Source organism: Megalops cyprinoides, chromosome 11 (assembly GCF_013368585.1).
Source record: "Megalops cyprinoides isolate fMegCyp1 chromosome 11, fMegCyp1.pri, whole genome shotgun sequence".
NCBI lineage: Eukaryota > Metazoa > Chordata > Actinopteri > Elopiformes > Megalopidae > Megalops > Megalops cyprinoides.
The window spans coordinates 25,232,601-25,249,024 of record NC_050593.1 but is presented as its reverse complement, the minus strand read 5'-3'; the positions used below and the strand labels follow the sequence as shown (position 1 = coordinate 25,249,024).

General features: G+C 40.4%; 1 protein-coding gene across 1 annotated transcript in view; it reads right to left on the bottom strand.

The window, feature by feature from the left end:
• The window catches only part of nme7 (NME/NM23 family member 7), a 46,760-nt gene that overhangs the window by 5,237 nt on the left and 25,099 nt on the right, over positions 1–16,424 (bottom strand). The window contains exons 8-10 of the mRNA XM_036540046.1: positions 15,971–16,035; positions 12,630–12,698; positions 8,974–9,075 (exon numbers count right to left, since the gene is read on the bottom strand). Coding sequence (XP_036395939.1) covers positions 8,974–9,075; positions 12,630–12,698; positions 15,971–16,035 — 236 coding nt within the window. The remainder of the gene's footprint in view (positions 1–8,973; positions 9,076–12,629; positions 12,699–15,970; positions 16,036–16,424) is intronic.

Below are 16,424 nucleotides of genomic sequence, written 5' to 3'. Positions count from 1 at the left end.
TTCAGTACTGAGAATCTTAAAGTAACACCATTTGCATATCAGGATTAGTGCTTCCTTCAGAGGCCTATACAAGGAGTAAGAACTTACACATTCACACCGTCAGACTGCATTGCCACTGCATCAGCTCCCCTTCCCTCCCCCTCCCCCCAAAAAACGGGAGAAGGAACGTCAATACTGATGCCACGCTGACGTCACGCTGTCTGCAGTGAGAGGAACAAACGCCTCTTTACCTCACTGCACCTCCCCCCCCACACTGTGTGTAGACTATCTGGGCACTGTCCAAATGCCGTGACACTGTCAAACAACAGCTCCTATTGACACTTTCTGCAGGCTCTCTCTTTCTCTCTTTCTTTCTGTCTTCTGACACAATTCATTTCTGCGGCTCAGTTAAAAGCACCGGCCACGGGAGAGCCCCTCATAATTCTGCGCGTGCTGTTTATGGGCCGGCGATCAAGCCATCAGTTACTGGCTGCTGTAATGAATGGATCACAATGGAGCTGCTAAAGACACAGGGCGAGTGAGTGTTCCTTCCTGCTCTGCAGGCTACAGGCGTCACGCGAGGCGTACTAAGCGCAGCTAAATGAGGACAGCATGGGCCCGACGTTTGCAGCGGCCCCTTTGGAAGTACCTCCCTGAAACTGAGGTTCACATGAGTGAGGTAGGCCAGTATCAGAATCTGACAGCTCCCACCAGCGACCTCATGTAAATCTCCATTCACTACACTACAGGGTCCAAAGCAAACCTGGTGCCCTGGTTAACACAGGTCTGTCTCTCATTTTTAATGCCATACTGTCTGCAGGGCAAGTGGCTAAAAGACATCATCAATTTCATCAAATGCAGTGTTTTATGCCATTAATTTGGGTATTAATTTAGCAGTTGCACAAATTTCCAGTAATAGAGGCTGATTAAGAAGTAAATACAAATATGTTAACTAAAATGTGTAGCAGCTCATACCTGTAAATATTTTTACTTTATATGAATCTGAATGCTTGAAAGCTTTAATTAACATTTCAGTTCCTAGGTCAGCTTTGGCTTATTCACTTCCTGGTCTGTTTCTAATGATAGGACAATCATTTGAGATCACTGTATGCCAGGCAGTTAGTAAAGTAGAGTTGGCCCTGTCTATTATAAATGATGGCTATTACAGAATTGATTCCATAATTAGAAATAATAATTCTTCTCTTACAGAATAATAGAAGATTGTTCTAAAATTTTCATGATGAGGCAGAGGTATTTTTGTCAAGATAAAATGAGATCAAATGCTGCAAATACACGTGGAGTTACAAAAAATACCCTAATGTTAAAATTGCACTTCAGAAACCTACTGTAGTCAAGGCCACAAAAGTTTTAAGAACAGTTCCCTCACTATGTTCAAGAAACATCTGAAGACACAGCTCTTCCACATTTACCTCATCACCTGAAACATTAGCACCAATTTCTGATGTCCTAAACTTTGTTTCCTTAAAAAATCTAATGGTTTAATGCACTTTTATCTCTACCAGCTAGCTTCTATCTTGTCTGGCCAACTATGCAACCTGGTCATGCAGCACTTCTAATACTGTTGACTCCTTACACAGCTTTTTACTTCTGTTGTACTCTGCCTCACTTGTAAGTTGCTTTGGATAAAAGCATTTGCCAAATGAATAAATGTGAATATAAATGTAAGAATATACTTAAGGCTTTCATTCAGAAAGCCACACACTGCCAAATGAACCCCAGGGAACAAAATTACATACTAAGTGGGAACATTAAGTCTGAAGTTACTTCCAATATAACTAACTGAGTCACGTTTGGAACACACTATAATCTGTTATAAAGTAATGTATCTGCTCTCAGTGTCTACTTAAAATCATACCATCCTGAAGGTATGCATGCTAAGACAGAAAAATGCTAACAATCTTATGAACATTCCCACAAGTTTGTTACATACTGAGAACTGCGAGTGGCATGCTGTCTGCAGTCAGAGCAAGAGACACTTGTTACCCTGCCTGTGAGCTTCCTCTGACTCTTCAGCAGCAAGCGATGACCTGTAACTCCAAATTACAACTGGTATGGAGACAAACTGAAAGAATGAGAGGGGGATTGAGTGCATCCCATCATGAGTTTTTTCTTCAAGACAAGCCATATTCCAGGAGTTTAAGTACTGTTATACCATGTCCCATCAGAGATTATATTACTATTCGTTTGGCTTTACTTTAGAGTGTTTGATGAATAGGCCAGCAGTGGGAGCTTGTGTGACAGCATCCAAATTTTGGATGGCCTGGCAACTTTGCATTTCCTGCTTGTATCAGTGACACTCTGAAGGCTGCGGTGACCAGTAAGCTGCCTGGTCCACGTACCCGGAGCTGAAGGGGATGGCCCAGGCTAACAGTGGTGTTTTGTTTCCGCCCTTGCATGAAGACATATCACAAGACTGTGTCGCGTGACCGGCGTAGGCTGGGACCTCGCCGCTGTGACAGGCGGGGAGGTGACGGGTGACAGCTGGGCCAGATCTTGCCTGTGCCCCGCGGCTGGGTCACCGGTGGCACAAGACTGCTAACAGACTGCAGCACACTGTGTGACCTGACATACCACAGTGTCTGCTCCAGCGGCCTTCTTTCCTTCAACATATATGAATCTATATCTGAATCTGGGAAACACACTTCCTACAAAGGAATAATGTTAATGTATTCATCAGAGTCTACATTTTAGAGACACCCCTGAAACTAAGGGCAAAACTCCTTTCATTTATGTGTGCTGAAATATACTGACTTTTGATAAAAATGCTAGGCAGCTGTATTTGGTTCACAGAACCATAAGTCAGTCAGTCATTGTAATATGGTTAACTAAGCTTTGGCAGCAGATTGCACCTGTCTGTGTGACAAATTATTTATGAGCTTGACAAGTTATACGCTGTAAAGAGAAAACCTGATCTGTTGAAGTGTTCGCACTTTAGACATTTGCACTATCAGTATCAGTATCAATTTTCGCCCAGTCCAACACGTGACTGAGTTTTAAGTACAGTTAGAGCTGCATGCGGTTTAGCAACCTAAAAATGACATGGATGTAGAAAAAGACAGAATACAAGACTGCTATATGAACACAGCTCATGGACTGTTTCATATTTACTGGTGGCAACCCATGATTTTATGCTAACAGGTATCATTAGCAAACAAAATATAAATGTCAGTCTGCCAGTTTAGCTGAGTGAAAAACACATGCGATGATATCACCAACTAATCGACAATTAAATTTGTTGGCATTTGGTCATCGATTTTAGTGGAATACATCGATTATTCGTTGCACCCCTAATTGCCAGTTGATAAAATGAAAACCTTAAGTGCATTAAAGCTCAGACTGGAGTGTATCTGGGGCCTACTGTTGCCAGACTGCATAGTGAACTCTTTAGGACACTTTGGTCTGTTTAGGACAGAGGAGGAAACTCACTGATACAGAATGTCGTGTCATCCAGATAAGAGGCTCTCAATGCATTTAGATAACATCTTCTTCAGAGCACAGAGTGCTCTCCTGAAGACTATATTAAGTAGGGGAGTGGTCACAGTGGGCTTAGTGCCCAAACTCTATGACTAAATGCATTCTCAACAGCTGCCTCCCACAAAAAAAAAAAAAAAAAACACACAAAAAAAAAAAAACACAACATCCTCTGAGACAACTCCCTTCCCCAGGCCTTCCTGCTGGTCTTCTTTTTAGCCATTATTGCACTCTGAGATCACAGTTACCATGAGTCATGTTATGTGAACAAGCTGAAAAGATGAACAGGAAGGGGAGGTGTCTGTTCATGCCACCTCTAATAAGTACAAAATATTTTAGTGACATGATTCTGCGACACAGTACAAATGGTATGATATCACTGCGTGAGTAAAATGAATGGGAAACCCAACCAAAAGCATAACAAAATACTTATAAATACTTATAAAAATATATAGAATAATCATCTAGAAGAAAGAACAGTCTTCAAGCAGATCAGTTCAACCTCTAAAAGGCACAAAATGTACTGACTATTCAGGAAAGTAGCGTGATTATTTGTCTCATGATACTTCAATAAAATACAGCTTCAGAATTATTCAAACCAAAAGGCTACGAGAGAAGTGGCATAGAGCTCAGATTTACAAAGCATGCACAGCTCCAATCAGAAGATCTCTGAGCATAAAACATTTTGCCAATGTTTCCCATTGTGCATGGGTTGCTTCCAGCTCCTGACCACTTACTGGCAAGCCTAACTTGATACCCGGCAGGGCATTCACGCTACATACTTTCCCAAAGTCATGGGTTTGCTATTCATGAATATGAGGTTTATGTGAACCTCCAGCATGTTTATAAACACTTCAGATGCAGTAGTCTACAGATATGCATGTGAGAACTGTAAAGGTATTGCTTCATGAGATAACACACAGCTTCATTTGAGTAAAAAATCCAAAAAGCAGTCAACACATTCACAGAGAATGCTTACAAAGTTGCAAATTTCATCATTGAAGCTCATTATGTAGTGCAGTAGAATTATTGGAACTGACTGTGTAGTGTTTTTGTCTAATAGGATGTTTAAGAGTGAGCTCTAGACTTAGCCAATGATTTAACCATTGAGAAATGTTCCTATTAAATACTGAGGAGGGAGAGAGGCAATATTTTAACAAGATGGCACATGAAATGGTTTAAGTGTTAGGCTGCCAGCCACAGAGGACATTGTGCTACTAAGAACAAATAAAGAATAATGTAGTAGGCTATACTCTAAAGATCATTAATAATTAACTCAATTCTAATCTCAACGCTGCTTAAATTATGCAGATCTTAAATCAGAGATGTGCATTAAGAAAGAGAATTGCCTCTTATTTACCAATGTTACTCTCATTCATAGTTATGTCAGGTTATAAGATCTTGAGATTGACAGATTTCGTCTTTTGGACACAGAAGTCTAAGAAAATGTATACAAGTCATGAAAGTAGTAGTAAGAAATTTATTTTAGGTAGTACATATATGAATTGGAAACAGACTACACCTTGCTTTTGAAATGAAATGTAAACAAACTGGATCAAACCTGCAGGCTGACATTATTAAAACATGAAAATTTTTGAAGTCATAGAATAACCCTTGTAAACAAGAGATGTGATTGTTCTTTCACCAACACTCCATCAATGACTTTGAATCCTCCCTTAAATCAAACTTGTTCTCTTTCAATAAAATTAATCCTCACGGCACATCCCTAGCTTTTACACTAAATAAGAATAAATCAAAATTCTCTGTCGGGGAACTTTGTGTCTGTGTGACATTCCTTAATATTCAAATTTCATGGTGCATTGATCCCTGAAATAATGTCTTGTCTTTCAAAAGCTTACACAGCGAAACATGATCATAGTTTGCATGAGAAACCAATTCCCCCAACCTCAGCAGTTTGTTGAAGATCATTTGCAGCTGCTAAGGTACATGAATAAGCAAAAACACTGCCAATTTTGTTTGCTTCTGACGCAGATATTGCCGTTTCAATTGTTTGTTTTTCTGACCAAATGGAACAAACAGATAATAGACAAAGTAATCTATAACATTTCCAGGAATTACAACAAATATTTGAAGCACCCACAGCAGTATGTTGTTTTATCATTGTGATTATTGCTATGACTACTCCACTGCCAGTATTAACCTTTAAGTAACCTAACTGTACAGTGCTTTCCCAAATAACAATAGAGTTTACATAATGAAAACAAACGGTCATTTAATCACCGCAAAATAGTTTATTTCTACTTGATGACATTGCAATTAAAATGTTATCATCAAGCAACAAGTACTCCAGCATCAAATGATTTGGCAAAAACTGTTACTTATACTTCTCCTTCCCTTTCAACAGGGCTCAGTACCAGCACTGAATCACACTCAAGACATACTCAAAAAAAAAAGACTAGCCTATACTGAGAAAGAGGATTGAATTATTTCCCCAGGAACAGAGACAGAGTTTGAAGAAAAGTCCTTTTATGTTTCTGCACGCCCACAAACGTCTGTTAAACTCAATGAACTGATCACACAGCGCAACCTTAAATTAAATCAGTTGTCTATATGTCACTGACCGTGAGTATCTGTCACATTAAGAGACTTCTGAATGAGCTCCAAGACATTCAATGCATCTTCAGAGTAAATGTTTACAGAGCTGCAGAGATTTAGAGGCAATCTTTCACTATTACGATAAGCGAGGACAGATTTAATCATTGGATTTCCAATCACGTATAGCCCTGCAGCACTGACACCACACAGCACTGATTCAAACATAGATCACTTCCCAACACATGCCACCATCACATTGTTAATTACAGACAGCGTAGGAAGAGAGAGGGACAGAGAGAGAGAGAGAAAAAGAGGCAAAGACCATGACACTGTGAGGGGAAAAAAAATACAGAGACAGACAGACAGTGAGGGAAGGAGAGAGAAACCAAGGCAGAGGGAGATCTGAGAGGGCAGAAACAGAACAGAGCAGTGAGGACTGCACTGTTCACTGTGACAGTCCATTAGCATGCTATTCCTGCACTCCTAGCTATGATATTGGGAAGAGGCTGTTTCAGGGCAGGGCACGCTCTGCCAGCCAGCGGTTTATTGCACTTAAAAGAGATCCATGCGCTAATCAGTGCCGAGATTGAGCAATCAGGTTTGACCTTGGAGGGAGGCCTGACCGAGGTCCTGTGTGTATAGCAGGCTAGTGTTATTTTCAGTCTCTTCAATGAATATTTCAAAAACGGTTGAAAAGCTTTTGACTCTCAGAGGGATTGTGGTCAAAGTCTACCTTTTCCTTTTATAGTACCTCTTCTAATTGTACACTGGCACCCTAGTGATGAGGTAGAGGGTTCTTTTTGGTTCCATTTTTTTCCATGTCAGTCTCCTCTGAAATTGTACAAAAGTCCGTAGAGGTGATAAATGAGGTATAAGAACAGAATGAGGCACTTTCCTCTGAGCGTATGCACAACATCAAGCACAAAAAAAATCAAATGGACTGTGGCAAAGTGGTGAGGAAACCAGCTTTGAAAGCAGAGCACTGGAATCTGTAGTTGTAGGCAACTGCTGTTAAAGCCCTCAGATAACTGCTTACATCACAGAGTTAACAGAGTAGCACCGCATCTTGTATTGGTCATATTTTACACATTGCACATTTATGGAGTTATGTCTTTAGACATTCGGGTTAAGTTTGGTGAAACAAACACAATCACCATTGGTGACTACTACAGTACAAATTTCTTTCATATTTTTGAACTGAACAAACAACTGCTAAAGAACACAAAGTCCACTCCATTATCACAACTATCTTTTTTACCATTTGTGGGGGCAATGAACCAATTTCCCAAGGACTCATTTTAATTGTTATCTAATGTAAAGGGACCCATTACCAACGGGAGCCCTGCACCTTGTACTTCATATTCTTTTAGATTTGGCTCAATTATGGAAAGCCAGTAGGAAAAATATCTAGCACTGGCTCCTATCTGTCCTATACAGAATTAGGCAGGGACCTCTGCTGCATTATACAGTAACAACAGACGCTGAGATAGGATGCTTGCTTTAAACAGAGCTGAAGCGATAGTTACCGTTTCAGACTATTTAATAAGATAACAAAGCAGGTTTTCACAAGGAAGGCTATTAATCCCAGTGAAAGAGATGTAGGTAATTCATCATCTGTGTTTTGGGAGTGGACAAGGAAACAGCACATGAGATGAAACTCTGTCTCTGAGCAATGTTTGTTCAAAGTTAAAAATACCTTGTTGGCCCTCTAAAATTGGCTTTTATTTCACACAAGCCTTCACTCTCTGACTGAAACCAGTATGGAGATTTGTGCTCTATTGGACTGCCATACAGCACTTACATATAGAAACACACCATATAATTACCTCTCTAACACAAGACAACTGATCACTACTACTAAATGTTTTAAGATGATGGAACGCACCCAAAGACGTGCTTCATTAAGTATAGATACAGTGACATGATCCAGGTGTGAAAAGTTTGATCGCATATGTTATTCTTTTTGCACTCTGCTGTGGCCTACTGTATAATATTACTGACATTATTAACATAATTACTGCAGAATTGGCACTGGAACGGTAGCACAGTGAGGAAACTGAACAACCCTGTGACCTAAATGATAACATTATATTACATATTGGCATGGAAAGTATGCCAACCACCAAGTTACAAGCTGGCAAGGTATAACCTATACCTGCACAGCATAGAGCGTTAGGGCTGACTTTCACAAATTCTCTAGTACCTCTAATATTACTTATTAACGCACCAATACCGTTGGTGTGTACAGTCTGGATAGCCTATTTGATCTCATTCAGCCTATAGATACATTTGTCCATTGTAGCTTGTTGCAAAATATTGAGGATAATACCAATTACAGGTGCAGTTTCTACTGATGTGTTGGTGAAGCCACAATATTCTATTTTATCCTATCCTAGAAAATATCAGTTCATTTGAATGCTTTCCAAATGAACAAAAAAGTGCAGCATGAGTTGTTTTATGTTAAATGGTTCTTTGTAAATTAAAGCCTTAAAGCATTAAAATTATATAGCAAAGAAAACAACATCTCTCACCATTGGTTCCTCCTTTTTCATCTATATTTCATCATATTCAGCCAACAGCAATTATCTGTTTATTGTAGTAAATTCCTGCCTCCTTTAACTTGAAGAGCATTGTGGGAAATAATACAGATGCCACTACTGCAGATGTGATATTAAGGCCACAATATTCCATAAGGGCTTTGCCAGTAACCAGGCCAATGGAAATTCAGTTCATCTGAATAACCTGAGACTGAGCAAAAATAACTAGTGAAGCATAAACTGTGCTCTTAGATATTAAAGCCTTCTTGCTGTCAATCACGCAGCAGCTTTATTTGCAAATCTGCTGAATAGTTACTGTACCGTTTTCTGCCATCAGGAAAATTGAAGACGTATATTTATATACCACAAGACCTAGCATACATCAGGAAGGTTCCGGTTAATAACTCACAGGGTCTGCAGGGCCGCAGTATTCCCGAAATGTCCTTGGGGCCTCCGTTCCACGAATCTCCAGCGCCATACAGGGTCCAGAGCACAGCTCAGACACCATACTCTGCCAGCAAGCAAACAGGGAAAAAGACTTTTACAAATGATTTTCTGTAGGGAGCCCCAAACAATGAACAGGCCTATTGTTTATGGACGCAGACAACAGCAACATACTATGCAGCTCTGTGGCTTTCAACAGTTCAGATTTCAGGGTATTTAGAAGCGCAAACAACTGTCTCCATTGTACTTTGACTAGTTCTGAATGTCACTTTAAATGAGATTACCCTTTCAAAAGACAATTATCGGGGCATATGCAGGATAGTCTCTAATATTGTGCTATTATGTTTTGCTGGAAGAAGACAGTTCTATACTATTATACTATACTATAAAAACATTCTGGCAAAAAGTCAATTTTAGGTAAATAACACTGATTAGATAACTTTACTCACAGAGGGCATCACTAAATAATTTGTGCCACTTGTTTGGTATCCAGTAAAGTCTCTCTGACTAGCAACTTTGTGTTCTTATCAGTCTATTACTTCATACTAACGCCATATGAAACAGGTTCTGAATGACTGCAGTGAAACCTACCACAGCCAACCGTAAATGGCTAGCTAGCTACAGGCCTACCACGCAGACGCCTGGAGTAAATGCTCATGTTGTCTTTGCAAATGGTGCTGCATATATGTTGAATTTTTGTGCTTTCCACAGCACCAAGTACACACATATATATTTTTATGTGAACCAATAAGCATTATCATAGTTCTCTCTGGGATGGTGGACTTTCAGTCAAAAGATGTAGATAATGTAATGTAATGTAAAAGATCCAACAGTGTAAAACTCAAGTCAAATTTTTTGACTGATCCAAACACTTTGAGCAATAATTAAAGCCCAGGCATAAATGTTATACTGGGTTGTGATTATAAAAGCTACAGAGAAAATCAGAAGGCCCGTTCCCCCCCCCCCCCCCCCCCTTTTTAAAGAAGATTAACCAGTTGACTGATATCTCTTGAGTTGATTGAGTGTATCTTCCTCTTATTCCTCTTTGACTTCAGCTTCTTATCAAGATATATTAATAAAGAATACAAAGTGTTTGCTCTGTAAAATAATTCTAAATCATACATATTTACACTTATAAAAAAGACTATTATCATCAAATTTGAATGTGTCAGTGTAATTGCTTGTGTAGTGGTAGTTAACACTGCAAGCTAGACTGGCTTGACTTTATGTGTAATATATTATAATTAAAAACATTTAAAATCCTTTGATACATTTTTACAAAAAAATAGCAAAACTTTATTTTAAGCACTGTGCCAGCACCCTCTTAAGGTTGCTAGCATTGGACACACCAATTATAACGTTAAAAACAGTTAATTCATACTAATAATGTTGTAAAATTCAATATAAAACAGGCCAAGGAGGGTGGAGGAACTAACTTGGTTTGGACAGATGGAAACAAATTAGACCTCTGTGTACTGGAGGCTGCACTCAAAGCGTGAGTAAATTGGCTTGGCTGCTGAGTTTGGCTGTACAAAAGAAACAGTGTCTTTGACAATTGTGCAGGAGATGCAGCCCTGTGATTATGTGGAAAGGTGATTCTACAGAGGTGCCATCACCATGCCACCAAGGACGAAGTCCTGCTGAGATGCAAGAAGAGACAGGAAGTACCCGGAACAGGTACCTGGAGGATAACATTCTGTAAGGAATGAAATAAACAGGATGGCTCTGGAGAGAGTGGAGTGGAGCTGCCAAAAGCCCCTCCATATACAGCACCAGTGGGCAACGGCAGGAGAGGACAGTCACTCCCAACAAAAGCTCAAAGAGTGATCCAGAGACAGAGGTCAAGGTCTTGGACTTGCAGGGTCAAGGGCCTTGAAGGTGGGGGACATTTTGTTTGTTAGTCGGGGATAAGATGTGCTGTAGGTCTGAACTTTCCATGAAAACGCAGCAACGACAGGACTTTCAACCTGGGCAGGCTGTATATCAGCCGTATCAGCCGAATGAATGGAAGAAACACAAAATGACCCTGTGCTAAACTACTAATTACCAAGGGCAATCAATCATTCACAGATACCATTATATATCCATTTCTATCTGGCACATAAGCTGTTGAAGATAAGGGGGAAGATCAAACACTAGCATGCTCCAAGAGCTAAACACTTCCTTTGGGGTTCAGGTGAGGTCATCACATCTTATCAGAATAATTGAACAACTCCTTTAATGACCAGAAGTGTTCCAACTGACTGCAGGGCAGAAATACCAGCTTGGGGGCTTTGAAGGAAACATTAGATGTACTTTGCATCCTGATTAATATGCTTTCTTAGCAACAGTCTGAATAAAAAGCTTTCCATTCAATCTTTAAGCCAAGACCTTTCACATCCAAACCCTTGAAGTCCAAAAGGTATCTCGTTTTTATTCCAAATAAAAATGACCTCATCAATTAAGGCAGTTTGCTGATTAGAAGAGTTTCTCTTGAAAAGAGATCAAATGGATTCAATACAGCTATGAGCACTATCTGTACTTAGTATATTAATCAGAGATAAAGCTACAGCAATGTTGTATTACCATGTTTCATTAAGAATTTGATCAATTTAGACTTACTACATATTAACTGATTTTACAGTTTGCATATTGATCAGTCTCATGGAAAAGCTAACAAAGTTTGCACAACTATGCCCAAAACATATATAATAAAATCCCCCAATTACTCACAAAGATCTAGTAATGTATTGTCAAACGAAACCTGAAACACCAGTTGCTCTTCAGTAACTGAGCATAGGACAGTTGGTTAAGAATTATGCAGCTCTCATATTTCAGTAAAACATGGGCGGGTATGCAGTGGTTTCCCTGCCAACCTGTTGGATGGGCACCATGGCAACAAGACAGCTCAGCTTAACGCATACTGCTAGTAGAGTTTCCCTGACACCCATGCATTTGTATTCCAGTAGACGTCTACAGAGACTCCCTAAGCCACTGCTCGAGTGACCTGCATGGTTTGTGTCTGTACAAGAGAACTGTTGCTGTTGTGCTGGAATCTAGCCAGATGACATCGCTCCTTGAGTGAGGAGCTACCTTGTGGTTGGTCATCATTATGAAGCAGTGCTTCAAACAATGTCCAGGTGGGCAATATGGGAATCTGCTCTCTCTGTCCTGCAAAGTAGGCATGATTTTAGCTTTTTAAGTATGAGGGACGTGTCAAATGGGATCATGTCGATTTTCATGGCAACAGAACAAATGTACTTTTTTCCAGATGAGGGTTTCAGTGTGTGATTATGATGTATTTGGAAATGACTGAGAATGAACATCACTGAAAAAATATATAACATGGAGGAGGAAAAGGACACATCTTAGGTACAGTAGCTGATGAACTCAACAGAAAAGTCATGCTAATTTCTTGAATAATGAATCAGTAACAAAAGTATGTTAATGAGTAATCAGTTAAAATACCAGTGAGGTATGCAGTATGTTCATAGTTATGTAATTGTAGAATTTTACAATCCTTCACCATGACATTCACATAACTTATCTTAACATAAAGCTCTTAATTACTCAAAAATATTTTGTCTTCTATAGTTTCGACCACACATAAAATGTGTGCATTTTAGTTCAGTTAATACTTACAGAGTACTCATCCACGACCCCTTTATAAACTTCAAAGAACTCTTCAGCATTGGCTCTATCCACACTGAACTGTAAAGAGAAACATATTCAATATGTTACAGGAGTAACTGCATATGTAATACTTTATGCATATTTTAATCATAGTGTCTTAAATCAAACATGACGTACCTTGGAAACATTCCGTTCTGTTTTGTTTAAACTGAACCATGATTTAAGAAGATGAAAGAAAAAAAAATAATCACACAACAGGTGCTTCAGATCTAGCTAAACGAGACATAGCAAACCACCTTCAAGGCTCACACCCTGTGGTCAGCATTCAACAGGAGAAAACAAAAGGAAAAACAAATCACATGACCATCTTCAATACACACTTTGTGTACCAGAGGTGGAAAATTTTGGCACAAAGGAACAGTCAGGCTGAAGGACACAGCACTACCTGCATGCAGCAGGAACTGAAAGACCTCCCTTTCTCCTGGTGCTGTGTCATACTGTGTAACAGTGACAGAGATGGAAGTCAGCCTGGACTCACTCTCTCTCTCACTCAGCCTGGCCGGGGTCACCCTTTATCCAGCTCCTCGTCTGGCTGGACGGACAGCGGCGTCCCTGAGCGGCAGACGCCATGTGTGACAGCGAGGACACCCTGGCAGCTGATAAGTAGAGGGGCAGCTGTCTGCTTGGACAGGCTGCTGTTCTGGGACAGAGATGACTCATCTCTCCAGACTCCACAGCAGCACCTTCCACAACATGCGCAGCACCTTCCACAACGTGCGTGCCCTATTGCCTCACGTTCACTCTGCCTCTTTGCTCTCTCTCTCCTGCAGCGCATGGGGGGCTACATTCCACATAACTGGAGCAATAAACTATTCCGAAATATTGTCGACTATCCTAACATTACTGAACAGAGCTCTGAATGATAACGAGTTTAAAAGACATACTGTGGGAAAAAGATGTTCATAAATGAGCAGAGGAACAGATCCTCCAGTGGAGAAAATAAAAAGTTTTCATTTATGTAGATGCCATGGAGAAGCAGCATCAAGCCTGAGCGGAAGTCACGTGTACACACTGGAACCCTACTAGTTTCAGCCTCCCCCCGGAGGGCTTCAGATGGAGACATCAAGTCCATCTAAGGGCAACACGTGACCGCATGTTAACATGCTGCGGCCATCAATTAAAATTCAAACCACTGCACACCAGCACACAGAACCCTGACCATCATTCAACAGCTCACCAGCCTGCTTCCATATCTCAACAACCCCTTATTACTCATGCAACAATGCCTGCATGCACTCAGCACCTACACCGTATTTTATCTGATATCGGGACATAAAAACCAATTGATCGAGGCTCGTATGAGCAAACTGTACACAATGTCTCATCGTCGATGACAGGACTCGCTATTTGGGTGCTGTGACGGTGGATGGGCTGCTCCTCTGTCATTAGAGAAAACAGGATATTTGTTCGGGTCACTGACCTCAGTAATGACTGCCCTGTCAATTCCAGGGTCAGCTTCAGACCAGCAAAAATCAATACAGCAAGGCCTTCGGATCATGTGACTACAGTTACATGAGAGGATAGGGGAGGGAAGAGGAAGGGGCGGCTTTCTAACTGTACACAGAGGCAGGGAAATCAGCTCCCCACCACAAACATGCTTCTAAACCGCAAACTGGCATTTCATAGAAACACTAAGTATTTCCACAAACAGTTGCGAACAGTGTGTTATCTTCCCAAGGCTCAATCATTCTCAATGGGACCATTCATTTCACAATGGGCTTTGCTATAAAGTACAGTGGATGACTTTTTATGACCCTGTGTGCTAAGTTTAGGACATTATTTTAAGCTTCCAAGAAACCAGAGCTACTGCAATCAAGGTAATTACAAAGCGGAGCACAGAATCCCTGTGTGTGTGTGTGTGTGTAGGTGTGTAAGGGGTGGGTGCACACAACCCCTGTGTGTGGCTGTGGTTACACATTGTGGTTAGACTGTATCTTGACCTTAAGTGTGACCACATAAAACAACTGAACATACAGATCTGACCCTTACAGCTCAGAAACTAGTAGTGGTTTCCAAGTGTTTTCTTTGCTGGATCCTGCAGACTGGCAGGCACACAACAAGCACCCTGATGAAGTGTGCAGAGACTGGGTAGGGTTTCCAATCTGAGCAATATCTCTCACCTACCGCCAGCCAATCACGTCGTGGGGCTACATGTTCTCACAACAAGGTATGGACAACATAGACGGTCACCGAGCAACAATCTGCTTGACCCAGGGCAGGAAGCTATAACGTCTCATGCTGCAGATAAGCATTTTGGAACCAAGTTGTGTCCTCTGTTCTACCACTTTTGTTGGCCTCTCTGCTTACGTTTAAGAATTTGTCTGCATGACCGCAATTGGTATGTAATAACATGAAACCTCCATACGGTTAATTCATGGACGCTTCTCTCTAAGTTACATCATTTTTTTCTTGCTAGAAGCACAATGAAAATCTCCAGGGTCAACCAGCAGTGACATATGGCTATTCTAAGAACCCATCTTAGCAAGAACGCAAAGGAGGGACTAAATGCCTTCACTGAAGCAGTTCTGATTAACAGGTGTGGAGCAACCAGAGCAGAGCTCAAAGAATAACTCTGAAAAAGACCTGTAGGAGCAGGAGCTGACTCATTAATATGTCACAACCTTCTGGAAAAAACAGACCTCTTTTTGTGAAGCATTACCAGAGAGTTTATCAATAGGAAGACTGTGTATTCTATGTTCTTTACAGGTCCACCTGATTCTCTCTATCAAGTTTCAGCTCCTGTTTAATTAGCTAACCAATGGACCATTTCAAAGGTCCCTGGATTGTTGAACACATGTAAAATATAGGGAGTCCAACATTTTGTTTACTACACAGACAGTATCAGAAGTAACAACTACAGTATATCCAGTTCTAAACGTGCGTTCTGATATTATGCTCTTCCAGTACAGACACACTCTCAAAGCACTGAGGAATTTTGTACATTTGAGAGCTGGAGAAGAAACACCTTCCCAGCCAAGAGGGATGAGATTTGCATGGAAATCTAAACCAAGCCCTTTGTATGGTCCACAAACAAAAAAGCTAGTTTAAAAAAAAAAAAAAAAAAAAAATCCAATTATAGAGTTTTACCCAGCACAGGCATGTTCCTATAAGCTGAATGAAGAGGTGTACAAGCTTACATTTGAATATTAATATTCAGTGTAAGTCAATTCTTTTCTGGTAGCTGTTAACTGGTAACTGGTAACTCCCCATGCAGTAACTACTCTTTATCCCGGCTTTACATGTCAACATTCACATACATACATACACATCAAAAACGAGAAAATGCTTACCATCTGCAGGGCTGAGATCTCAAAACCTGCTGCAGTGATGGAGGCCAGGATCCCCCCAGTCAAGCCTGAGAACAAAAAGAGGCAACATGGTCTAACCGAGCGCAGAACTCTGTTAGGAAACATAGCACCCATTGGAAATCCCAAATTAGTGTCACATTTATTATAGATAGCGTTGGGGTTAGCCCCAGAACTAATCAATAAGAATACAAGACAGAAAATACAAGAACATTCAATAAAAGATAAAATTAATTAAAAAGGAGAGACAATGAAGATCTGGCCATGCAGTGACATCAAGGTTTGTTCTGTTTATACCTTTTTGGTTTAATAAATATAACAAGGAGACACCACACAATAAGCTCTAACCAATACCTCTAAGCAATATGTGCCATTCAATGTTGATAAGGTAATACCATATCATGAATGGATATTAACATAAAATATGAACTACAATGAC